General features: G+C 44.9%; 1 protein-coding gene across 1 annotated transcript in view; it reads left to right on the top strand.

Moving 5' to 3' along the window:
• Positions 1–26,322, top strand: part of myo3a (myosin IIIA) — a 155,840-nt gene that overhangs the window by 37,064 nt on the left and 92,454 nt on the right. The window contains exon 13 of the mRNA XM_078200255.1: positions 1,838–1,967. Coding sequence (XP_078056381.1) covers positions 1,838–1,967 — 130 coding nt within the window. The remainder of the gene's footprint in view (positions 1–1,837; positions 1,968–26,322) is intronic.

Genomic DNA, 26,322 nt, shown 5'->3' with positions numbered 1-26,322 from the left:
ACGATAAGATTGCCATTATGGAGCCATGACCTCAGGGCTGGGAAGTAAGTATCCAAGGGTAATCGATATTTAGGAAGGATAGGCAAAAAGAAAAAGGAGGTGGTGTGGCGTTATTAGTAAAGGATGAAATCAGTGCAATAGTGAGAAATGATATTGACTGAGAAAATCTAGACATAGAATCAGTCTGAGTGGAGCTAAGAAGCAATAAGGGGTGGAAAATGTGAGTGGAAGTTGTCTAGAGAATCTCCAAACAGTATTGGTAAGGTAGGGGATGGTATTAGGAACATAGGAACAGGAGTAGGCCATTCAGCCCGTCAAGCTTGCTCCATCATTCAGAACGACCATGGTTGATTGGATACTTCACTGCTTTGTACGCACACTATCCCCATAGCCCTTTATGTTATTATTAAACAGAAATCTATTGTGTGCAGTTTTGGTGTCCTTATCTGAGGAAGGATGTCCTTGCTATAGAGGGAGTACAGCGGAGGTTTACCAGGCTGATTCCTGGGATGGCAAGTCTGCCATATGAGGAGAGACTAAGCCAGTTAGGATTATATTCACTAGAATTTAGAAGAGTGAGAGGGGATCTCATAGAAACTATAAAATTCCAACACGGTTAGACAGGGTAGATTCAGAAAGAATGTTCCCAATGGTGGGGGTGTCCAGAACTAGGGGTCATAGTTTGAGGATAAAGGGTAAACCTTTTAGAACTGAGGTGAGGAGAAATTTCTTCACCCAGAGGGTGGTGAATGTGTGGAATTCACTACCACAGAATGTAGTTGAGGCCAAAACATTATCGGATTTCAAGAAGAAATTAGATATAGCTCTAGGGGCTAAAGGGATCAAGGGATATGGGGGGGAAGGGGGATCAAGATATTGAATTTGATAATCAGCAATGACCATAATGAATGGCTCAAAAGGTCGAATGGCCTACTCCTGCTTCTAATTTCTATGTTTCTATCAATCTCAACCTTAAACGTGCTCAATGACTGAGCTTTCACGCCCTCTGGGGTACTCTAAAGATTCACAACCGTCTGTGCAAAGAAATTTCTCTTCATCTAGGTCCTAAATGGCTTCCCTCTGTTTTTGAAATTGTGCCCATGGTTCTAGACTCCCCAATCAAGCGAAACATCTTACCTAAATCTACCCTGTCTACTCTTCTAAGTATTTTAGAAGCAGCGTTCACCATATTCTATTGTGACAGCTCATTGATGTTGCATTAGATCAATTTTTCCAGTCAATTTTTAATAATAGTCCAATCATTTAACCCAAACGCAAATTTAATTGTAGCCTTAACCATAAATTTGAATCTAACCCTAGCCATCAATCTAAGGTCACTAGCACCATGGTGTATGTTTGTATTATGATAGGGTCACTAATTCTGAAACGGAGAGGAAAGGCCATCTGAAACAACTGAACAATTGCTAACATAAAGAAAGCAGCAAAAAAGCTGCAATTGTTATGTTAGCTGGTACGTCCGGCCAATCCTCAGGAACAAGGCGATGGTTCAGAATCAATGATCCACTGATTGTGCCATTGTTCCCCTAAAAAAAATACGTAATTATGTGCATTGTGTACGCCTACTTACAGCAAACATCACTGCTTCGTGAGTAGATTCATCTATAATCTGGCAACAAATTACAGCTATTATCGGCTGGATGTCTTTATCCTCAAGTGAGTCATCATTCACAGAAGGGATGAAGAGTAAAGGTTTCTTTCACTAAAACTTTTTCAACCCGATTTCTCAATGTGCAAAGTTTTGTGAAATTCAGGTCTTTTCTGTCAGTCTTGCATCGTTATTTATGATGTCGTTATTACTTTGTCTTTAATACTACAGGTTCTTTACAATGCCAGTGGTTTTCTGGCGAAGAATCGAGACACCTTGCCAGCGGATATTGTCTTGCTATTGAAATCATCTGACAATAAAATTACAAGGCAGGTTGTAACACACCCACTTACTAAATCAGGTACGATATATGCCAAAGAATGAAATGGTTTCCCAGTAAAGCTGGAGTTTCAGTGCAGGAGCCATTAAATATCAGCTGCAAGGAGTATTTTGCGACAATGTTCATTTTTAAAGTTCTTATGATTTTCAGGTTCTAATTTCCCATTCTACTGATGTTTCGGCAAACTAAACTTTGCTCCATGCAGTGTGGTTGTGTTTGCTATTATCTTTACCTAGCTGTTTTTCCACAATGGAGCCAGCAGGGACCAGTTCCAAATGTTGACCTGTGTTTTCTCACTCCTGGTGTAGTGCAGAAAGAAGCAGTTCGGCCAATCGAGTTGGCTTTCTGATAGAGCATCTTATCCAAGCCCTACCGCATAACCCCATGTATTTACCCCACTAAGTCCCCCAACCTACACACCTTGGGACACTAAGGGACAATTTAGCATGCCCAGCCCACCTAACCTGCGCATCTTTGGACAGTGGGAGGAAACTGGAGCACTCAGAAGAAACCCACGCAGACACGGGGAGAAGATGCAGACTCTGCACAAACAGTGGCCTGAGGCTGGAATTGAGCCCGGGTCCCTGGCGCTGCAAGGCAACAATGCTAATCACTGTGCCACCCTTTTTGCTGAGTGAGCAAACACGCTTTGCTGAGTGTTACGAAATGTCTCCTTAAATATCTGCATCTCTACTGACCTATCCCTTAACCTAATTTCCCTTTAGCCAGCTCTGTATTCTTGCCTTCATAATTGTCCTTGTTTCAGTTAAAAAAAAACTTGACTTGGACTCAGTCTTCTCTCCCTCAAACTGCATGCAAATTTCAATCATGTTATGATCACTCCTATCTAGGAGTTATTAATAGAACATAGAACATAGAAAGCCACAGCACAAACAGGCCCTTCGGCCCACAGGTTGCGCCGATCACATCCCCACCTCTAGGCCTATCTATAGCCCTCAATCCCATTAAATCCCATGTACTCATCCAGAAGTCTCTTAAAAGACCCCAACGAGTTTGCCTCCACCACCACCGACGTCAGCCGATTCCACTCACCCACCACCCTCTGAGTGAAAAACTTACCCCTGACATCTCCTCTGTACCTACCCCCCAGCACCTTAAACCTGTGTCCTCTCGTAGCAACCATTTCAGCCCTTGGAAATAGCCTCTGAGAGTCTACCCTATCCAGACCTCTCAACATCTTGTAAACCTCTATCAGGTCACCTCTCATCCTTCGTCTCTCCAGGGAGAAGAGACCAAGCTCCCTCAACCTATCCTCATAAGGCATGCCCCCATATCCAGGCAACATCCTTGTAAATCTCCTCTGCACCCTTTCAATGGCTTCAACATCTTTCCTGTAATGAGGTGACCAGAACTGCGCGCAGTACTCCAAGTGGGGTCTAACCAGGGTCCTATAAAGCTGCAGCATTATCTCCCGACTCCTAAACTCAATCCCTCGATTAATGAAGGCCAGTACGCCGTACGCCTTCTTGACCGCATCCTCCACCTGCGAGGCCGATTTAAGAGTCCTATGGACCCGGACCCCAAGGTCCTTCTGATCCTCTACACTGCTAAGAATGGTACCCTTCATATTATATTGCTGCTTCATCCCATTGGATCTGCCAAAATGGATCACCACACACTTATCCGGGTTGAAGTCCATCTGCCACTTCTCTGCCCAGTCTTGCATTCTATCTATGTCTCGCTGCAACTTCTGACATCCCTCCAAACTATCCACAACACCACCTACCTTGGTGTCGTCAGCAAACTTACCAACCCATCCCTCCACTTCCTCATCCAGGTCATTTATGAAAATGACAAACAGCAAGGGTCCCAGAACAGATCCCTGGGGCACTCCACTGGTCACTGACCGCCATGCAGAGAAAGACCCCTCCACAGCCACTCTCTGCCTTCTGCAGGCAAGCCAGTTCTGGATCCACAAGGCAACAGCCCCTTGGATCCCATGCCCTCTCACTTTCTCAAGAAGTCTTGCATGGGGGACCTTATCGAACGTCTTGCTGAAGTCCATATAGACCACATCCACCGCTCTTCCTTCGTCAATGTGTTTGGTCACATTTTCAAAGAACTCAACCAGGCTCGTAAGGCACGATCTGCCCTTGACAAAGCCGTGCTGACTACTTTTGATCATACTAAACTTCTCTAGATGATCATAAATCCTGTCTCTCAGGATCCTCTCCATCAACTTACCAACCACTGAGGTTAGACTCACCGGTCGGTAATTTCCCGGGCTGTCCCTGTTCCCTTTCTTGAATATAGGGACCACATCTGCAATCCTCCAATCCTCCGGAACCTCTCCCGTCTCCATCGACGATGCAAAGATCATCGCCAAAGGCTCCGCAATCTCCTCCCTCGCCTCCCACAGTAACCTGGGGTACATCCCATCCGGTCCCGGCGACTTACCAACCTTGATGCCATTCAATAGTTCCAACACATCCTCTTTCTTTATGTCCACATGCTCGATCCTTTCTGTCCACCGCAAACCAGCAGTACAACCACCCAGATCCCTTTCCACCGTGAATACCGAGGTAAAGTATTCATTAAGCAGCTCCGCCATTTCTAACGGTTCCGCACAAACTTTTCCCCCTTCACCTTTTAAGGGTCCTATGCCTTCACATCTCATCCTTTTACTCTTGACATATTTGTAGAAAGCCTTGGGGTTCTCCTTAAGCTTACCCGCCAAGGCCTTCTCATGACCCCTTCTCGCTCTCCTAATTTCCTTCTTAAGCTCCTTCCTACATCCCGTATACTCCTCTAAATCCTTAACACCTCCTAGCTCTCTGAACCTTCTGTACGCCTCTCTTTTCTTATTCACCAGGTTCATCACAACCTTCGTGCACCACGGTTCCCGTACCCTACCAACACCCCCCTGTCTCATCGGAACGTTGTCATGCAGAGCTCCAGACAAACATTCCTTGAAAATCCTCCACTTTCCTTCGGTACTTTTCCCCAAGAATGCCTCCTTCCAATTTACCCGTCTAATTTCCTCCCTGATGACACTGTATTTCCCTTTACTCCAGAGAAACACTTTCCTAGCCTGCCTGATCCTATCTCTTTCCAATGCTATCGTGAAGGAGATAGAATTATGATCGCTATCCCCAAGATGCTCACCCACCGAGAGATCCTCCACCTGTCCAGGTTCATTAGCCAGCACCAGATCAAGTACAGCCTCTCCTCTAGTAGGCTTATCCACATACTGTGTCAGGAAACTCTCCTGGACACACCTAACAAACTCCTCTCCATCCAAACCCCTAGCCCGAGGGATATTCCAATCTATGTTTGGGAAATTAAAATCTCCCATCACGACAACTCTGTTATTCCTACATCTCTCCAGGATCTGTTTCCCCATCTGCTCCTCAACATCTCTGTTACTATTGGGCGGCCTATAGAAAACACCCAGCAACGTTACCGACCCCTTCCTGTTCCTAACCTCCACCCAGAGACTCCGTAGTCAATCCCTCCACGGCGTCCACCTTCTCTACAGCCGTGACACTATCCCTGATCAACAGTGCCACTCCCCCCCCTCTCTTGCCTCCCTCCCTGTCCTTCCTGAAACATCTAAAACCCGGCACCTGAAGCACCCAGTCCTGTCCCTGAGACATCCAAGTCTCCGTAATGGCCACCACATCACAATTCGAAGCAGCAATCCACGCTCTAAGCTCATCCACTTTATTCACTACACTCCTGGCATTAAAATAGACACATCTCAGACCTTCAGCCTGAGCACTTCCCTTCTCCATCACTCGTCTAACCTCCCTCCTACCCTGTTTACATTCCTTATCTATTTGCGAGCTAACCTCCTCACTCTCAGTCCCCTCATTTCGATTCCCTCCCCCCAACCTTTCTAGTTTAAAGTCTCTCCAGTAGCCTTAGCCAACCTTCCCGCCAGGATATTGGTCCCCCTGGGATTCAAATGCCACCCGTCTTTTTTAAACAGGTCACACCTGCCCCAAAAGAGGTCCCAATGATCCAAGTACCCAAATCCTTGTCCCTTGCTCCAGTCCCTCAGCCACGCATTCATTCTCCACCGATTCCTGTTCTCACTCTCCCGCGGCACAGGCAGCAATCCCGAGATTACTACCTTTGCATTCCTCTTTCTCAGCTGTCTACCTAACTCCCTATATTCTCTTTTCATGACCCCTTCCCTCTTCCTACCTATGTCAGCAGTACCTATATGCATCACGACCTTCGGCTCCTCTCCCTCCCCCTTCAGGATTTCTGGGACTCGACCAGAGACATCCCGGACCCCTGCACCAGGGAGGCAAACCACCATCCGAGAGCCCCGTCTTTGTCCGCAAAAACGCCTATCTGACCCCCTCACCGTAGAGTCCCCAATTAGCACTACCCTCCTTTCCTTACCCTTTTGCACTACTGGGCCAGGCTCAGCTCCAGAGACACTGCCACCGCTGCTTCCCCCAGGTGGGCTGTCCACCCCAGTAGTACTCAGACAGGAGTACTTATTATTAAGGGGCACATCCACCGGGGTGCTCACCATCAACTGAGTTTTCTCCTTCCTCACTGTTACCCAGTTACCCTCCTCCCGTGGTCCCGGTGTGACCACCTGCCGATAGCTCCTGTCAATGACCTCCTCACTATCCCTAACCCGGCGAAGGTCCTCGAGCTGCAATTCCAGTTCCCTAACATGGTCCCTTAGGAACCGCAGCTCAACACACCCAGCACAGTTATGGTCCTCCGGGAGGCTAGGAGCCTCCAGGACCTCCCACATCCTACATTGGGAACAACATACTGGCCTCACACTCATAATTGCCCCGTTAAACACACAGGGAAAAAAAAAAGTGAATGAAAATTTTAAACTTACCTTTCCTCCTCCTGTTTTCTCCAAAGCCCTGCTCTCACTGGGTCTTTTTTTTTAGGTTAGAGGAGGAGGGAGGGTGGGATACTCTACAAGTGTAGAGTATCGGGATTCCTCTCTGTTCCAATTTATTGGGGAAAAAAAAAAATCTCTCTCTCCCAGACCTCCCTGCGCGACCACTTCCGGGTTTAGATATTTTTAAAGAAAAAACCCGCGAAAAAGTAAGTTAAAAATAACAGCGCTTACCCGCAGCACTCCTCTCGCGAATCTCTCCCTCTCTGCTGCACTTCCAAGACGCAATGAGGTCATTAATTAATTCTGTCATGTTGCACATGGTGGCACAGTGGCACAGTGGTTAGCACTGCTGCCTCACAGCGCCAGGAATCTAAGTTCGATTCCTGGCTTGGGTCACTGTCTGTGTGGAGTTTGCACATTCTCCCCATCTCTGCATGGGTTTCCTCTGGGTGCTCCAGTTTCCTCCCAAAGTCTGAAAGACATGCTGGTTAGTTGCATTGGCCATGCTAAATTCTCCCTCGGTGTACCGAACAGGCGCCAGAGTGTGGCGACTAGGGGATTTTCACAGTAACTTCATTGCAGTGTTAATGTAAGCCTACTTAAAGTTAATTTATTAGTGTCACAAGTCGGCTTACATTAACAATGCAATGAAGTTACTGTGAAAATGGTCCAATTGCGACACTTCGGCGCTTGTTCAGGTACACTGAGGGAGAATTTAGCACAATTGGCCAATGCATCTAACCGGATTGTGGGAGGAAACCGGAGCATCCGGAGGAAACCCATGCAGACACAAGGGAGAACATGCAGACTCTGCACAGACAGTGACCCAAGCCAGGAATCAAACCGGGTCCCTGGCGCTGTGAGGCATCTGTGCTAACCACTGTGCCACCATGCTGCCCTTGTGACACTAATAAATAAACTTAAACATTATCAGATCTAGAATAGCCTCCTCTTTGTTTGACACCAGAACATGCTGCTCTAAGAAATTGGCCTGATATACTCTGTGAACTCATCTTCCAGGCTATCTTTGCCAATCTGACTCATCCAATTTATATATAGTTTAAAACCACCCATGATTACCATCTTACCAGTCCTCATTATTTCTTCATGTTTAACCATGTCCTACAATATGGTTCCTATGATGTGGAGATGTCGGCATTGGACTGAGGTGGACACGGTAAGAAGTCTCACAGCACCAGGTTAAAGTCCAACAGGTTTATTTGGAATCACGAACTTTCAGAGCGCTGCTCCTTCATCACCTGATGAAGGAGAAGTGCTCTGAAAGCTCATGATTCCAAATAAATCTGTTGGACTTTAACCTCATGTTGTGAGTCATCTTACAATGTCGTTCCTTTCAGGAGGCCTATTAACTATTCCCACAATAACTTTTTACCTTTGCCATTTCTTATCTCTACCCAAACTGATTCTACATCTTGATCTTTAGAACTGAGGTAATCTCTCATGACTATGCTAATGTCACCCCTAATTAAAAGAGCTACCACACCACATTTTCCTTGCTCCCAGTCCTTCCAAAATATCATGTCGCCTTGAATATTCATGTCCCAGCTCCTGACATCTTGGAGCCATGTCTCTGTCATGGATATCAGATCAACATTCAATGACCCAGCCTCAACTCTCTCTGCACTGCTGGCCGAACTCTGCTCATGTCTCCCAGCTCACATTTGTGCATTCTTTTGTAAACCCCTAGAAAGTTTCTGTGGACACCAGTTTCAGATGCAAATGGCTGTGCTATATACCCACTGTTGCATTGATTGGTCAAAACCCAACACCATGGAAAGAACAGCTTCTTCCTTGCTGCCATCAGACTTTTTTTATAGACCTACCTTATATTAAGTTGATTTTTTTTACACCCTAACGATGGCTGTAACATTACATTATACACCCTCTCCTTTCCTTTTCCCCTATGTACTCTATGATCAGTATGCTTTGTCTGTATAGCACCCAAGAAACAACACTTCACTGTACCAATACGTGCGACAATGATAAATCAAATCAAAACATATTTCCACTTGTTGGTGAAGGTCCACAGCACTCAAAGTCATTCACAAATAGAAATGAGAATCGTGAATGCAATTATTAAACATAAATCCAGAAATAAAGAACAAAGAACAGTACAGAACAGGAACAGCCCCTTTGGCCCTCTGCACCGATCATGATGTCTGCCTAAACTAAAACTGTATGCACTTACCGAGTCCGTAGCCTTCCATTCCCATCCTATTCATGTATTTGTCTAATTGCCCCTTAAATGCTGCTATCATACCTGCTTCCACCACCTCTCTAGGCAGCGTGTTCCAGACATTCACCACCCTCTGTGTAAAAAAAAATCTTGCCTCGCACATCTCCTCTAAACTTTTCCCCACGCACCTTAAACCCAAGTCCCCTAGTACTTGACTGCCAGAGTGTTGCTGGTATTTTCTGTTTTTATTTCAGTTCTTCAGCATCCACAGTAATTTGCTTTGGCAATTATCAAATAATTATACATTGCAAACGTTTGCAAGTATGCAGTTGGCTGGCTGCTAATACCGTGACCATTCAATAAATGGGGCAGGCTGCATCACACCAACAGCCTCCATCATACCACAGCATTGTTTTAGGTAGAAATCATTCCACTGGAGACATCCAGTTGTGAAAGGAGAGAGCTGACAGTGATTACATCAGCATTTATAACTCAGGCAGTGTCAAGGGCTATCAATCAATTCATACCAGAATTGCACACATCGTTTACTTCAATGTATTTTCTTCAGATTCTACATATTCTTGAAGCTATTCAAAATAACTTTCAAATTGTGCACTGTGAAACTATGGATTCCCTGCTTAATGGGCTAAATTCACACCTCATTAGCTGCTCTGCCTATACAGGTGACTGGGGAAATAAGCAATTATCTCCAGCAACTAATGGGACACTCAATATCTACTCGAAGAGGTTCAATTTAAATGACCTCTTGATCATTTTGGAGTGCAGTAGTTCTTCCTAATTTTTCTGAAGTATTTCACAATATTACCTTGCTGATACAGTCTAACATTTATAACCCATTTGATCTGTTACCCAGAGCTGAAGTATTTAATTCTATTTGCTAAGGCAATTAATGTCATTCATTTTCACTTGCTTAACCCTTATGCTCTGACCAGACCCAAGAGCATTGCACTCTTCCTGGGCTAGATTTTATGGAGGCAGAAGGGCTGTTTGTGGCCAAATGCCTGGGAGAGGGCTTTGGCAGCATTCTGTTGGTGGCAGCCAATTAAGAGACTGCCACCAGGCTTGCCACCTGAACTACCGGCCAATCAGAGGGCTCAGCAGCCAACAGCATCATCACTGGTGGCGGCTGTTGCTGGGAATCCCCTCAAAGTCAATTCAGTCGGGTCTGAGAGCACCGGGGGACAATCAAGTAAGGGGGGGTGGGGGCGTGTTGGTGAGGGCAGATGGCACCATTGAGTCTGAGCCTGCCAGGAGACTGGCATGGTTTATTTGGTGGCTTCCCTACATGGTGGGAAGGGGGAGCCTTGAGTGCTGGTAAAATGCCAGCAGATGTGGGAAGAGACTCTTAATTGGTCACTTAAGTGGCTCAGTTTGGTTCTGGGCAGGCTGTCTGCTACTTGTCTCACCACTATCAAGGAGGATGATGATGGACATGCCATTCTGCACTGTTTTGTCAGCCTTCCCACCTCACCAAAGGACTGCTGAACCCCAGCACCACCAAAATCAGCAATTTTTTAAAAATGCTTTCAGTTTTCACAGTAATGTCAGTGATAAAGCTTCCCCTAGGAAATCATTTTGTAAGGCTGCTGGATTCGATTTACATAACTAGCATATACATAACGTTAAAACATTAATATAAATCTGACAGTTTACTTCTGTTCACATTGTCATTTCTTTCATCTCTACTCATTCTCCATTCATCTCTCGCTTCTATTTTATTTGCCTAGCATTTGATTTGTTTGGTTGCGTAACAGTCATTGCTCTTCAAAGCAGTCATTATAAATACATTTCTTTCCTGAGAGATGCAACATAGACTATTTTGCAAACTTCCCTCCCATATATTCCTAAATTAATTTTAATTTTATTTTGTGATGATACTGTGCCTTTAAGAAATATGTGTATATCATGTGTCTCGTCAGGGTATGTTTAGAATTCAGATCTGGTTTGCAAGTTGCTGATCTGTCTAAGGAATATTTTAAATTGTTAGCTGGGAGAACAGGCTAAGGACCTGGGGTGTTTGTTTTAAGCTGAGTAATGCATTTATGTTTACTTAGGTTTCGCCTGGGCTTCAGAGTAGAGTTTTGATTAGGTTGATTGATAGGGACAGAGTCATGTGCTTAATGGGTGGAGCTAAGCATTTGCCTTCCCAATTAGTTGCTGATCTTACATGCTAGCTTTTTGTAATTAATGCATGAGGACCCCCAAATCTGTGCTGCAGTTTTCTGCAGTCTTTCTCCATTTAAATAATACTCAGCTTCTTTATTTTTCCTACCAAGGTGCATAATTTCACATTTTCCCACATCCCATTCCATCTGCCAAGTTTTTGTCCACTCACTTAACCTGTCTATATCACTCTGTAAACTCTGTGTCATCCTCACCACTAGCCTTCCCACCTATTTTTGTGTCACCTGCAAACTTGGCAATAGTACATTCACTTCACCTGTCCAAGTCATTAATATATATTGTAAATAATTGTGGCCCTGGCACTGATCCCTTAGGCACTCCACTAGTTACAGGTTACCACCCTAAAAATGCACCTCTTATTCCAACTCTCTGCCTTCTATCTGTTAGCCAATCTATCTTGACTGGACAAGGGCACAGGCAATGCAAATAAGGCAACAAGCTGAGACCAGGAGGCAAAACTGATCGATAGTCAGAGGAGAGAGCGAGAAAGACAACCCATTCCCAATTTTGTCAGACAGAAAAGGAGGGAAAATATAGGGGAGAGATGTGCGTCAAGAAAAGCCACCCGGATCTCTCTGCATCAAAACACTCCTAAGTTTCTTTCCATTTAGATAATAATTTGTCTTTTGTATTTTTCCTACCAAATTAGATAACCTCCCACTTATCCACATTAAATTCCATCTGCCACATTTTGTGCCATTTATTTAACCTATCCATATCCATTTGTAAATTTCTGATTTCATTATCGCAATTTACTATTCCACCTATTTTAGTGTCACCTGCAAATTTGGCTATGGTATCTAATATCCCTGCATCCAAGCAACTTGGTGCATCTTGCCCACCAGGCACATCTTGCCAACCAGAAAAAGACCCATTTATCCCAATTATCTGCTTTCTATTGCTCAGTCAATCCTCAATCCAAACCAATGAATACATCTAATCCCATGTGGACTAACCTTGTGTATTAAACTTTTGGGTGGCACCTTGTCAATGCCTTCAAGGAGTCTAGATATACTAGATCTACAGGATCATCATCCACTTTGCTTGTTACATCTTCGAAGAACTCAATCAAATTAGTCAAACATAATTTACCCTTCATAAAACCGTACGGACTCTGATGGATTGCATTTTGATTTTCTAAATGTCCTGTTATTACTTCCTTTATAATGGATTCTAACAATTTCCCAATGACAGATCTTAAACTAATTGGCCAATAGTTTCCTACATTTTTCCACCCTCCCTTGTAGAAGAGACTACGGCCAGAGTTCTCTGGATGTGATGCCCAGCTGCCGCTGCCAGCGTGGATGGAGAATTTGGCGTGCAGCCAAATCTCCAATCACTGCAGCAGGACTGGAGAATCCCAGCTGCGAGTGATTTGATTTGATTTATTATTGTTACATGTATTAGTATACAGTGAAAAGTATTGGTTCTTGCGTGCTATACAGACAAAGCATACAGTCCATAGAGAAGGAAAGGAGAGAGTGCAGAATGTAGTGTTACAGTCGTAGCTAGGATGTAGAGAAAGAGCGAGGTCAGAGAATATGACCCTACATCATGAGCAGCTCCCTTTCAGGCTCACTATTTTATCCTCCCACTTTCAGTAGGGGAGCAGTTCGGGAACAGTGACCACAATTCAGTAAGCTTTAAGGTACTGATGGATAAAGATAAGTGTAGTCCTCAAGTTAAGGTGCTAAATTGGGGGAAGGCTAATTACGACAATATTAGGCAGGAACTGAAGAATGTAGATTGGGGGCAGATGTTTGAGGACAAATCAACATCTGGCATGTGTGAGGCTTTCAAGTGTAAGTTGATAAGGATTCAGGACCGGCACATTCCTGTAAGGATGAAGGATAAGTATGGCAAGTTTTGGGAACCTTGGATAACGAGAGATATTGTGAGCCGAGTCAAAAAGAAAAAGGAAACATTCGTCAAAGCTAGGAGGCTGGGAACACATGAAGCAAGTGTGGAATATAAGGAAAGTAGAAAGAAACTTAAGCAGGGCGTAAGGAGGGCTAAAAGGGGTCACGAAAAAGCATTGGCCAGCAGGATTAAGGAAAGTCCCAAGGCTTTTTATACATATATAAAGAGCAAGAGGGTAGCCAGGGAGAGGGTTGGCCCACTCAAGGACAAGGGAGGGAATCTATGTGTGGAGCCAGAGGAAATGGGTGAGGTATTAAATGAATACTTTGCGTCAGTATTCACCAAAGAGAAGGACTTGGTGGATGATGAATCTGGGAAAGGATGTGTGGATAGTTTGAGTCATGTTGAGATCAAAAAGGAGGTTCTTGAGAAACATTATGGTAGACAAGTCCCCAGGGCCTGATGGGATATACCCCAGAATACTGAGAGAGGCAAGGGAGGAAATTGCTGGGGCCTTGAGAGAAATCTTTGTATCCTCACTGGCTACAGGGGAGGTACAGTAAGAAGTTTAACAACACCAGGTTAAAGTCCAACAGGTTTATTTGGTAGCAAAAGCTACTAGCTTTCAGAGCGCTGCTTCTTCTTCAGGTGAGTGGGAATTCTGTTCACAAACAGGGCATATAAAGACACAAACTCAATTTACAGAATAATGGTTGGAATGCGAATACTTACAACTAATCAAGTCTTAAAGGTACAAACGTGTGAGTGGAGAGAGCATTAAGACAGATTAAAGAGATGTGTATGGTCTCCAGACAGGACAGCCAGTGAAATTCTGCAAGTCCAGGCAAGCTGTGGGGATTACAGATAGTGTAACATGAACCCAATATCCCGGTTGAGGCCGTCCTCATGTGTGCGGAACTTGGCTGTCAGTTTCTGCTCAGCGACTCTGCGCCGTCCCCGCCACAGCAACCTCTGCAAGACATGCCAGATCATCGACACAGATGCCATCATCTCACGTGAGAACACCATCCACCAGGTACACGGTACATACTCTTGCAACTCGGCCAACGTTGTCTACCTGATACGCTACAGGAAAGGATGTCCCGAGGCATGGTACATTGGGGAAACCATGCAGACGCTGCGACAATGGATGAATGAACACCGCTCGACAATCACCAGGCAAGACTGTTCTCTTCCTGTTGGGGAGCACTTCAGCGGTCACGCGCATTCGGCCTCTGATATTTGGGTAAGCGTTCTCCAAGGCGGCCTTCACGACACACGACGGTGCAGAGTCGCTGAGCAGAAACTGACAGCCAAGTTCCGCACACATGAGGACGGCCTCAACCGGGATATTGGGTTCATGTCACACTATCTGTAATCCCCACAGTTTGCCTGGACTTGCAGAATTTCACTGGCTGTCCTGTCTGGAGACAATACACATCTCTTTAACCTGTATTAATGCTCTCTCCACTCACACTGTTTGTACCTTTAAGACTTGATTAGTTGTAAGTATTCGCATTCCAACCATTATTCTGTAAATTGAGTTTGTGTCTTTATATGCCCGGTTTGTGAACAGAATTCCCACTCACCTGAAGAAGGAGCTTAAGGCTCTGAAAGCATGTGGCTTTTGCTACCAAATAAACCTGTTGGACTTTAACCTGGTGTTGTTAAACTTCTTACTGTGTTTATCCGAGTCCAACGCCGGCATCTCCACATCATGACTACAGGGGAGGTCCCAGAGGATTGGAGAATAGCCAACGTTGTTCCTTTGTTTAAAAAGGGTAGCAAGAATAATACAGGTAATTACAGGCCGGTGAGCCTTACATCAGCGGTAGTGAAATTATTGGGGTGGATTCTTCGAGACAGGATTTATTCCCACTTGGAAATAAGTAGAAGTATTAGTGAGAGGCAACATGGTTTTGTGAAGGGGAGGTCATGTCTCACTAACTTGATTGAGTTTTCGAGGAAGTGGTGAAGATGATTGATGAGGGTAGGGCAGTGGATGTTGTCGACATGGACTTCAGTAAGGCCTTTGACAAGGTCCCTCCTTGCAGACTGGTGCAGAAGGTGAAGTTGCATGGGATCAGAGGTGAGCTGGCAAGGTGGATACAAAACTGGCTCGGTCAAAGAAGACAGAGGGTAGCAGTGGAAGGGTGCGTTTCTGAACGGAGGGCTGTGAGAAGTGGCGTTCCTCAGGGATCAGTGCTGGGACCTTTGCTGTTTGTAATATATAATAATGATTTGGAGGAAAATGTAACTGGTTTGATTAGTAAGTTTGCGGATGACACAAAGTTTGGTGGATTTGCGGATAATGATGAGGACCATCAGAGGATACAGTAGGATATAGATCGGTTGGAGACTTGGGCGGAGAGATGGCAGATGGAGTATTTTAATCCGGACAAATGTGAGGTAATGCATTTTGGAAAGTCTAATACAGATAGGAAATATACAGTAAATGGCAGAACTCTTAAGAGCATTGATAGGCAAAGGGATCTGGGTGTACAGGTACAGAGGTCACTGAAAGTGGCAATGCAGATGGAGAAGGAAGTCAAGAAGGCATACGGCATGCTTGCCTTCATCGGCCGGGGCACTGAGTTTAAAAATTGGCAAGTCATGTTGCAGCTTTATAGAACCTTAGTTAGGCCGCACTTGGAATATAGCGTTCAATTCTGGTCACTACACTGCCAGAAGGATGTGGAGGCTTTGGAGAGGGTGCAGAAAAGATTCACCAGAATGTTGCCTGGTATGGAGGGCATTAGCTACAAGGAGAGGTTGGAGAAACTTGGTTTGTTCTCACTGGAATGATGGAGGTTGAGGGGCGACCTGATAGAAGTCTATAAGATTATGAGAGGCATGGCCAGAGTGGGTAGTCAGAAGCTTTTTCCCAGGGTGAAAGAGTCAATTACTAGGGGGCACAGGTTTAAGGTGCGAGAGGCAAGGCTTAAAGGAGATGTACGAGGCAGATTTTTTACACAGAGGGTGATGGGTGCCTGGAACTCGCTGCCGGGGGAGGTTGTGGAAGCGGATACGGAAGTGACTTTTAAGGGGCATCTTGACAAATACATGAATAGGATGGGAATAGAGGGGTATGGTCCCCGGAAGAGTAGGGGGTTTTAGTTAAGTTGGGTAGCATGGTCGGTGCAGACTTGGAGGGCCAAAGGGCCTGTCCCTGTGCTGTAATTTCTTTTGTTCTTTGTACTCTGACCTGTGGATTATTTCCAGCATTTTCTGTTTCTGTTGAAAGTTAAAGATTATTTTATTATCTTCACAATTGTCTTTTATTTTACCGTAGGAAACCTGTCTCATTCCAGGGGCAAAGGAGCAACAGTCCCCCGAGTTCGAACACCTCAACGTTCAATGAACCATGGAAAGGTAGACCAGAAGTACTCTGTGTAATGCTGAGTGTGCTTTAACACTGATTGTCATTGTCCACAGTGCCATCCACGCATCCGTTTTCTGTGAAATAGTGAATGTCTTTAAGTGCAGTTGACCATAGTAGACTAGGTTTGGCTGACTGAGGGTAGAAGTGGTGATGAAACTCATGATTTAGCCAAGCTGACAAGAAGGGAAAAGGAGTTTGAAATTGGGGAATGCCAGCACAGTCAGTCCAAAGCGTGAGCCAGAAGCCACATGGGAAGACACGCAAACCTGGAGGCTAAGGACGAGTGACCAAGGTTCCTGGAGATAATAGGAGTGGCCCTTTAATGTCATGTTAGCAAACCTCAAATTGACTGGTGTTTCATGACCTCCCTCCGACCCCCAATAATTCCACTAGCAGCAATTATATAAGTGGTTGATTTTCATGTCAGGAATGGAATGTGGATCTTTTCATGTCGAAATGTTGTTGCAGCAACAGCAATTTAAACTGCTTAGGCTTCATGTTGGTGTTGACCTAATGCCACTGGATTTATACAATTTAATAGTGTACAAACCCCGTGGTATTTCATCTAATTGCTGCCTCCATCCCACTAATGGTCTGACAGGATTTTGGTGAGCTCATTCGAGAGGTCAAGAACAACATTAATCATCATCAGAGGTCAGTCTCTGTACAATGTATTGGTATTCTGGCACCTTTGCAGCCTATATACTGACCAACGCAATCATTACCATTGCCTCTGAAGGGTGGCATTCTTAATAAGATTTTCAGACTAAATAAAATCATTTACATAACGCTGATGGAGGGAGCTTTTCAACAATCACTACGGATGAACTGTAATGAAACAGCCCTTCAATTTTTTTTAGCATTATCGAGGGTTATTAGCGCAAGCTACTTAATTGTGATTCTGATGTGTTCAGGCCAGTGCACACTGGATAGAAATGTACTATCATAGTAATTTAAAGAAAATTGTTAACAAAACATTTTGTTGCTCCCTGGTGTGCTGAAATGTACTTTGAGGTAATGTGGACTGAAAACTGTATTTTGCTGCTTGTATCTCACTGGTTCAATAATTTCTCAATGGTGGTCAAGCCTTATCAGCAGAGTTAGAAAAAGGAAATCAGCAAAAGCTCCATTTTTTATCTTGTCCCTGAAGGAACTCAAACATTTATTACTTTGTCAACTATTGTTCAGCCTGTCGGAGAAGCTGCCAGACAGCAAGTCTCTTTGTAAAGGTTAATCATGGTTGCACCACCTTCACCTGGTCATTAAAGGCCAATAAAAGTCAAACTTAATTTATGTTGTGATGTGGAGATGCCGGCATTGGACGGGGTGTGCACAGTAACACCGGGTTAAAGCCCAACAGGTTTATTTGGAATCACGAGCTTTCATAAGAACATAAGAACATAAGAAATAGGAGCAGGAGTAGGCCATCTAGCCCCTCGAGCCTGCCCCGCCATTCAATAAGATCATGGCTGATCTGACGTGGATCAGTACCACTTACCCGCCTGATCCCCATAACCCTTAATTCCCTTACCGATCAGGAATCCATCCATCCGCGCTTTAAACATAGTCAGCGAGGTAGCCTCCACCACCTCAGTGGGCAGAGAATTCCAGAGATTCACCACCCTCTGGGAGAAGAAGTTCCTCCTCAACTCTGTCTTAAACCGACCCCCCTTTATTTTGAGGCTGTGTCCTCTAGTTTTAACTTCCTTACTAAGTGGAAAGAATCTCTCCGCCTCCACCCTATCCAGCCCCCGCATTATCTTATAAGTCTCCATAAGATCCCCCCTCATCCTTCTAAACTCCAACGAGTACAAACCCAATCTCCTCAGCCTCTCCTCATAATCCAAACCCCTCATCTCCGGTATCAACCTGGTGAACCTTCTCTGCACTCCCTCCAATGCCAATATATCCTTCCTCATATAAGGGGACCAATACTGCACACAGTATTCCAGCTGCGGCCTCACCAATGCCCTGTACAGGTGCATCAAGACATCCCTGCTTTTATATTCTATCCCCTTCGCAATATAGGCCAACATCCCATTTGCCTTCTTGATCACCTGTTGTACCTGCAGACTGGGCTTTTGCGTCTCATGCACAAGGACCCCCAGGTCCCTTTGCACGGTAGCATGTTTTAATTTGTTTCCATTGAGATAGTAATCCCATTTGTTATTATTTCCTCCAAAGTGTATAACCTCGCATTTCTCAACGTTATACTCCATTTGCCATATCCTCGCCCACTCACTCAGCCTGTCCAAATCTCTCTGCAGATCTTCTCCGTCCTCCACACGATTCACTTTTCCACTTATCTTTGTGTCGTCTGCAAACTTCGTTACCCTACACTCCGTCCCCTCCTCCAGATCATCTATATAAATGGTAAATAGTTGCGGCCCGAGTACCGATCCCTGCGGCACGCCACTAGTTACCTTCCTCCAACCGGAAAAACACCCATTTATTCCGACTCTTTGCTTCCTGTCAGATAGCCAGTCCCCAATCCACTTTAACACACTACCCCCAACTCCGTGTGCCCTAATCTTCTTCAGCAGCCTTTTATGGGGCACCTTATCAAACGCCTTTTGGAAATCCAAAAACACCGCATCCACCGGTTCTCCTCCATCAACCGCCCTAGTCACATCTTCATAAAAATCCAACATGTTCGTCAAGCACGACTTTCCCCTCATGAATCCATGCTGCGTCTGATTGATCGAACCATTTCTATCCAGATGCCCTGCTATCTCCTCTTTAATAATGGATTCCAGCATTTTCCCTACTACAGACGTTAAGCTGACCGGCCTATAGTTACCCGCCTTTTGTCTCCTTCCTTTTTTAAACAGCGGCGTAACATTAGCCGTTTTCCAATCAACCGGCACTACCCCAGAATGCAACGAGTTTTGATAAATAATCACTAACGCATCCACTATTACCTCTGACATTTCTTTCAATAGCCTGGGATGCATTCCATCCGGACCCGGGGACTTGTCCACCTTCAGTCCCATTAGTCTACCCAGCACTGCCTCTCTGGTAACATTAATTGTATTAAGTATTTCTCCTGCTGCCAACCCTCTATCGTTAATATTTGGCAAACTATTTGTGTCCTCCACCGTGAAGACCGACACAAAAAACGTATTTAAAGACTCAGCCATATCCTCATTTCCCACTATTAACTCCCCCCTCTCGTCCTCCAAGGGTCCAACATTCACTCTAGCCACTCTATTCCTTTTTATATATTTATAAAAACTTTTACTATCATTTTTTATATTAATTGCTAGCCTAGCTTCATAGTCTATCCTTCCTTTCTTTATCGCTTTCTTAGTCTCTCTTTGTTGTTTCTTAAATTTTTCCCAATCACTTGTTTCTCCACTATCTTTGGCCACTCTGTACGCAGCTGTTTTTATTTTAATACTCTCCTTTATTTCCTTCGTTATCCACGGCTGGTTCTCCCTTTTCTTACAATCCTTGTTTTTTGCTGGAATATATTTTTGCTGAGAACTGAAAAGGATCTCCTTAAAAATCCTCCACTGTTCCTCAGCTATCCTACCCGCCAGCCTGCTCTCCCAGTCTACCTTAGCCAATTCATCCCTCATCCTATCATATTTCCCTCTGTTCAAACAGAGGACACTGGTTTGGGACCAAACTTTCTCCTCTTCCATCTGAATCAGAAATTCGACCATATTGTGGTCACTAGACCCAAGAGGGTCCTTCACAATAAGATCCTTAATTCTACCTACCTTTCGGAGCGCTGCTCCTTCATCAGGTGAGTGGAGAGGTAGGTTCACAAACATGGCATGTATAGACAAAGACACAATTGCAAGATAATTACAGTGAATCACTCTTCACATTCCAATCTGTAATTATTTTGCAATTGTGTCTTTGTCTATATGTGCCATGTTTGTGATCCTACCTCTCCACTCACCTGATGAAGGAACAGCGCTCTGAAAGCTCCTGATTCCTAATAAACCTGTTGGACTTCAACCTGGTGTCGTGAGACTTCTTAATTTATGTTGACATAGGAAGATAATCTGCTGGACATGCCATGCCAAGCAATAGTAGGGTATGGATACTCATTTCCCCATACGGATGGTTTCCTATCTCAGCGTATAGCCATTGAAGGCACCAATTAGTCCTTCAGATTTCCCCACATTGATGGTGGGAAGTCTCATCCTGTCTCCCTTATCCACCTAGTTGGTAGTTTCCTAGTTGGTAGTTTCCTGCCCATTCTCAAAGAACAAAGAAAAGTACAGCACAGGAACAGGCCTTTCGGCCCTCCAAGCCCGTGCCGATCATAATGCCCGAAATAAACTAAAAAAATCCTCCTGCCCTTACTTGGACTGAAGCCTTCTATTCCCTCCCTATTACTGTATTCATCCAGATGCCTCTTAAATGTTGCCAATGTGCCTGCTTCCACCACCTCCTCTGGCAGCACGTTCCAGGCACCCACCACTCTCTGCATGAAATACTTCCCCCGCACATCTCCCTTAAAATTTCCCCCTCTCACCTTGAACCTGTGCCCCCTTGTAATTGACACTTCCACCCTGGGAAAAAGCCTCTGACTATCCACCCTGTCTGTGCCTCTTATAATCTTGTGGATATCTATCAGGTCTCCTCTCAGCCTCCGTCTCTCCAGTGAAAACAATCCTAGCTGATTCAACCTCTCTCCTCACAGCCAATGCTATGTCTCCTCATGCCTCCATTATCCGCCTAGCTGGTAGTTTCCTGCCCATTCTCTTTGGAGTACATACAAGGGTCATATGTAGAATATAACGAAACTACAAAATAATTAATCATTTTTTCCCTGGAACTATGACAAGAATCCCATCATTGATCAATAATGTCTGGGATATTGCAGGTTTAAGCATTGGAATGAAGTTGTATGCATATCAGTGCTCTCTCGTCGGCCTTGATATTGGCAGGCCAGCTCACATTGGAAGCAGGGAGGTACACTGTCAGAGATAGGCTTGAGACATACCCAATATTTGGCCTGAGAACGCATTTAAATGAGACTGTTGAACTGTGGGCACCAGACGATTCACAAGCAGACCACGTTGGATTTCAATGCAACAAATAATCCAGGCAAAAGCAATCAGGAGGGAGGGTGATTTCAAAGAACAAAGAACAAAGAACAGTACAGCACAGGAAACAGGCCCTTCGGCCCTCCAAGCCTGTGCCGCTCCTTGGTCCAACTAGACCAATCGTTTGTATCCCTCCATTCCCAGGCTGCTCATGTGACTATCCAGGTAAGTCTTAAACGATGTCAGCGTGCCTGCCTCCACCACCCTACTTGGCAGCGCATTCCAGGCCCCCACCACCCTCTGTGTAAAAAACATCCCTCTGATGTCTGAGTTATACTTCGCCCCTCTCAGCTTGAGCCCGTGACCCCTCGTGATCGTCACCTCCGACCTGGGAAAAAGCTTCCCACTGTTCACCCTATCTATACCCTTCATAATCTTGTATACCTCTATTAGATCTCCCCTCATTCTCCGTCTTTCCAAGGAGAACAACCCCAGTCTACCCAATCTCTCCTCATAGCTAAGACCCTCCATACCAGGCAACATCCTGTTAAACCTTCTCTGCACTCTCTCCAATGCCTCCACGTCCTTCTGGTAGTGCGGTGACCAGAACTGGACGCAGTACTCCAAATGTGGCCTAACCAGCGTTCTATACAGCTGCATCATCAGACTCCAGCTTTTATACTCTATACCCCGTCCTATAAAGGCAAGCATACCATATGCCTTCTTCACCACCTTCTCCACCTGTGTTGCCACCTTCAAGGATTTGTGGACTTGCACACCTAGGTCCCTCTGTGTTTCTATACTCCTGATGACTCTGCCATTTATTGTATAACTCCTCCCTACATTATTTCTTCCAAAATGCATCACTTCGCATTTATCCGGATTAAATTCCATCTGCCACCTCTCCGCCCAATTTTCCAGCCTATCTATATCCTGCTGTATTGCCCGACAATGCTCTTCGCTATCCGCAATTCCAGCCATCTTCGTGTCATCCGCAAACTTGCTGATTACACCAGTTACACCTTCTTCCAAATCATTTATATATATCACAAATAGCAGAGGTCCTAGTACAGAGCCCTGCGGAACACCACTGGTCACAGACCTCCAGCCGGAAAAAGACCCTTCGACCACTACCCTCTGTCTCCTATGGCCAAGCCAGTTCTCCACCCATCTAGCCACTTCTCCTTGTATCCCATGAGCCTTAACCTTCTTAACCAACCTGCCATGTGGGACTTTGTCAAATGCCTTACTGAAATCCATATAGACGACATCCACGGCCCTTCCTTCATCAACCGTTTTTGTCACTTCCTCAAAAAACTCCACCAAATTTGTAAGGCACGACCTCCCTCTTACAAAACCATGCTGTCTGTCACTAATGAGATTGTTCCGTTCTAAATGCACATACATCCTGTCTCTAAGAATCCTCTCCAACAACTTCCCTACCACGGACGTCAAGCTCACCGGCCTATAATTTCCTGGGTTATCCCTGCTACCCTTCTTAAACAACGGGACCACATTCGCTATCCTCCAATCCTCAGGGACCTCACCCGTGTCCAAAGAAGCGACAAAGATTTCCGTCAGAGGCCCAGCAATTTCACCTCTCGTCTCCCTGAGCAGTCGAGGATAGATGCCATCAGGCCCTGGGGCTTTGTCAGTTTTAATGTTCCCTAAAAAACCTAACACTTCCTCTCTTGTAATGGAGATTTTCTCTAACGGGTCAACACCTCCCTCCGAGACACTCCCGGTTAACACGCTCCTCTCCTTCGTGAATACCAATGCAAAGTATTCATTTAGGATCTCCCCTATTCCCTTGGGTTCTAAGCATAATTCCCCTCCTTTGTCCCTGAGAGGTCCGATTTTCTCCCTGACAACTCTTTTGTTCCTAACAAACTTTCGAGGGGGAAGTGATTGGAAGGCAAGCCTGATCGTGAGAGAAGGCCACAATATTGGCCAGGATGGGGAGTGATTGGGAGGGAGCCAAGCTGGAGCTGTCAACTATCATCAGCACTGATCAAGCCCCAAGAAGCAATCCTGCTCTGCTTGGTTTCACGAGCAGGTGAGTAAGTTTTAGCAAACTTAGATTACTGGTGGCATCCTCCAACAGTCCCATATAGGCCATATGTGGACAAATTTTCCTGAACTCAGATGGCGGTCTGAGGGCAGACTAAATTTGCTAATCCGTCCTCAAACAACTATTAGGCTCCTTGCTTGTATACATAAGAGACATAAAGCCTGAGGTAGTCCGATTCTCAGGCCTCTTTTTCTGCCTTTACCAATATGAAGATTTGATTTGATTTATTACTGTCACATGTGGCAGCACGGTGGCACAGTGGTTAGCACTGCTGCCTCACAGTGCCAGGGACCCGGGTTCAATTCCCGGCTTGGTGACTGTCTGTGTGGAGTTTGCACGTTCTCCTTGTGTCTGCATGGGTTTCCTCCGGGTGCTCCGGTTTCCTCCCATAATCTGAAAGATGTGCTGGTTAGCATGGCCATGCTAAATTCTCTCTCAATATACCCGAACAGGTGCAGGAATGTGGTGACTAGTAAGTCACAGTAAGTAACTTCATTGCAGTGTTAATGTAAGCCTACTTGTGACACTAACAAATAAACATAAACATGTGTTGTGATACAGCAAAAAGTATTGTTTCTTGCGCGCTGTACAGTCAAAACATACCATTTATAGAGTACAGAGGGGAGAAGGAAAGGAGAGGGTGCAAAATGTAGTGTTCCAGTTACCAATAAGGTGAAGAGAAAGGGTGAAGAGATGAGAGTGTACACTGGCCACATATTGAATACCTCGCTATCTGTTTTATGTCTTTAAAATGGACACGGGAGCTGTCGATTTCTAGACCAGCATCTTTGCATTAAACTCCTTTGCCCACTATATTAACAGAGCTGTAAACACATTTAGGTTAATACATTAGCAGAACTGTTTATAATGGCTTGCTCTCAGTCACTGTGAAATTAGCTGGGAGAAGCCCAAGATGCTGGTCACAGTGGGAAGCATCTCACGCTCGTGCTGCCAGATTACTTCCTCACGAGCACATAATCTAAAGAGGAGGCAGGGAACAAAAATATAAATGGCCTGGCAAATGCAGCTTTCTCGCCTGCCTGGAGGGCAACCTACATTTAGCCACAGCCAAATGGTATTTGCCTCCAATGAAGCTAAATAGAGGTCAGAAAAGATCACTGCAGCTGCAATGCACCCGAGTGCTTACCTGAGGAAGTTGCCACAAAAAAATGACTCCGCGTCAGAGACAAATCTCATTAAAAATCCAGCACAGAGCTTTAAAGATCCAAAATGAGAAGGAATCTGACTTGTTTGAAGCGTGACATTTTATTCCTCAGAACTTGGCTTTTTCCTTTGCTGTAAGTGTGGCACAGACGCCAAGGATGAGTATTGACGTGAGTGATTAAGTATAGTGTTCTGTTTGGTGAAGCTTAAGATTGTAAAGGTTTTTGTTTCCTTTTGAGCTGCACAGTTTGCACTAGATAAGGCAGAAAAAAAGGATATTTGACAAATATTTTTTGGCTGCAAGCTTTTCCGACAGATTTGTTTCCGAACATGTGAGTTAGGAGCAGGTGTAGGCCACTCGGCCCTTCGAGCCTGTTCCGCCACTCAGTAAGATCATGATTAGTCTGACTGTAATCTCTCGCCCCTTGTTTATCAAGAACCTATCTACCACTGCCTTGAAAACATGCAAAGACTCTGCTTCCACTGCCTTTTGAGGAGGGGAGGGGGGGTCAGTATAACAGGAACTCACGAGCAAAATGTTTAGCCTATTTTATTAGTGTCACAAGTAGGCTTACATTAACACTGCAATGAAGTTGCTGTGAGAATCCCCTAGTCACCACACTCCGGCACCTGTTCGGGTACACTGAGGGAGAATTTAGCATGCCCAATGCACCTAACCAACACATCTTTCGGACTATGGGAGGAAACCGGAGCACCTGGAGGAAACCCACGCAGACATGGGGAGAACGCGCAGACTCCGCACGGGCAGTCATCCGACCCGGGAATTAAACTCGGGTCCGCGGTGCTGTGAGGTAGCAGTGCTAACCACCGTGCCACCCATACAAGACAAATACAAATGAGAGAGGTCGCTCATTCCAAGTTAGCTTCTCTATCTAAAAACAAAAGATTCCCCTCAGCCTTTCAGAGCATCAAACTTGATCCTAAATGAATACTTTTGTCTTCCTCCATGATGCTACCCAGGAAATCATTTAAAAGGTGATTTTTTTTTGTGAGAAGCAACTCTCCTGGTTATCGAACCTAATTTTTACCTTTCACCATTTGTCCTGCTGTCCTGACTTTGTTTAAAGCAGTGGCCTGGATTTACAATTTCTAGATACCTTAATATCAGACATGCCTCGATATAAGGTCTTCTCTCAAACACCTCTTTTCAAGGCCACCATTTCCTCCCCTCTTCCCTCTGAATTTATCTTCTGACCTCCAAAGGTTAGACTCATAATTCTTCTCTGCACCTTTCTGAGGGCCTAATCATTTCTTTTAAATATGGTTCAACTGAACTGTGCAATTTAAAGGACATTAGAATGACAAAATAATGAATAAAAACTATTTCAATTGATTTCCCTGACTGAAAAAATATTCAACAAAATCATTATTTTAATTGAATTCAATTGAAGATTTGCTGCAGAAGCACGTGATGATTTTGAAGTAGAGATTTGAGTCATTTTAGAAGGTAATTAAAATAAAATTGAATTTTACAATCATAGAATCCCAACAGTACAGAAGGAGGCCATTCAGCCCATCAAGTCTGTATCCACCACAATCCCACCCAGACCCTATTCCTGTAACCCCACGCATTTACCCAGCTAATCCCCCTGACACTAAGTGACAACTTAATATGGCCAATCAACCT

Source organism: Mustelus asterias, chromosome 2 (genome assembly GCF_964213995.1).
Source record: "Mustelus asterias chromosome 2, sMusAst1.hap1.1, whole genome shotgun sequence".
Lineage (NCBI taxonomy): Eukaryota > Metazoa > Chordata > Chondrichthyes > Carcharhiniformes > Triakidae > Mustelus > Mustelus asterias.
This window is presented reverse-complemented; position numbering and strand designations above follow the sequence as displayed.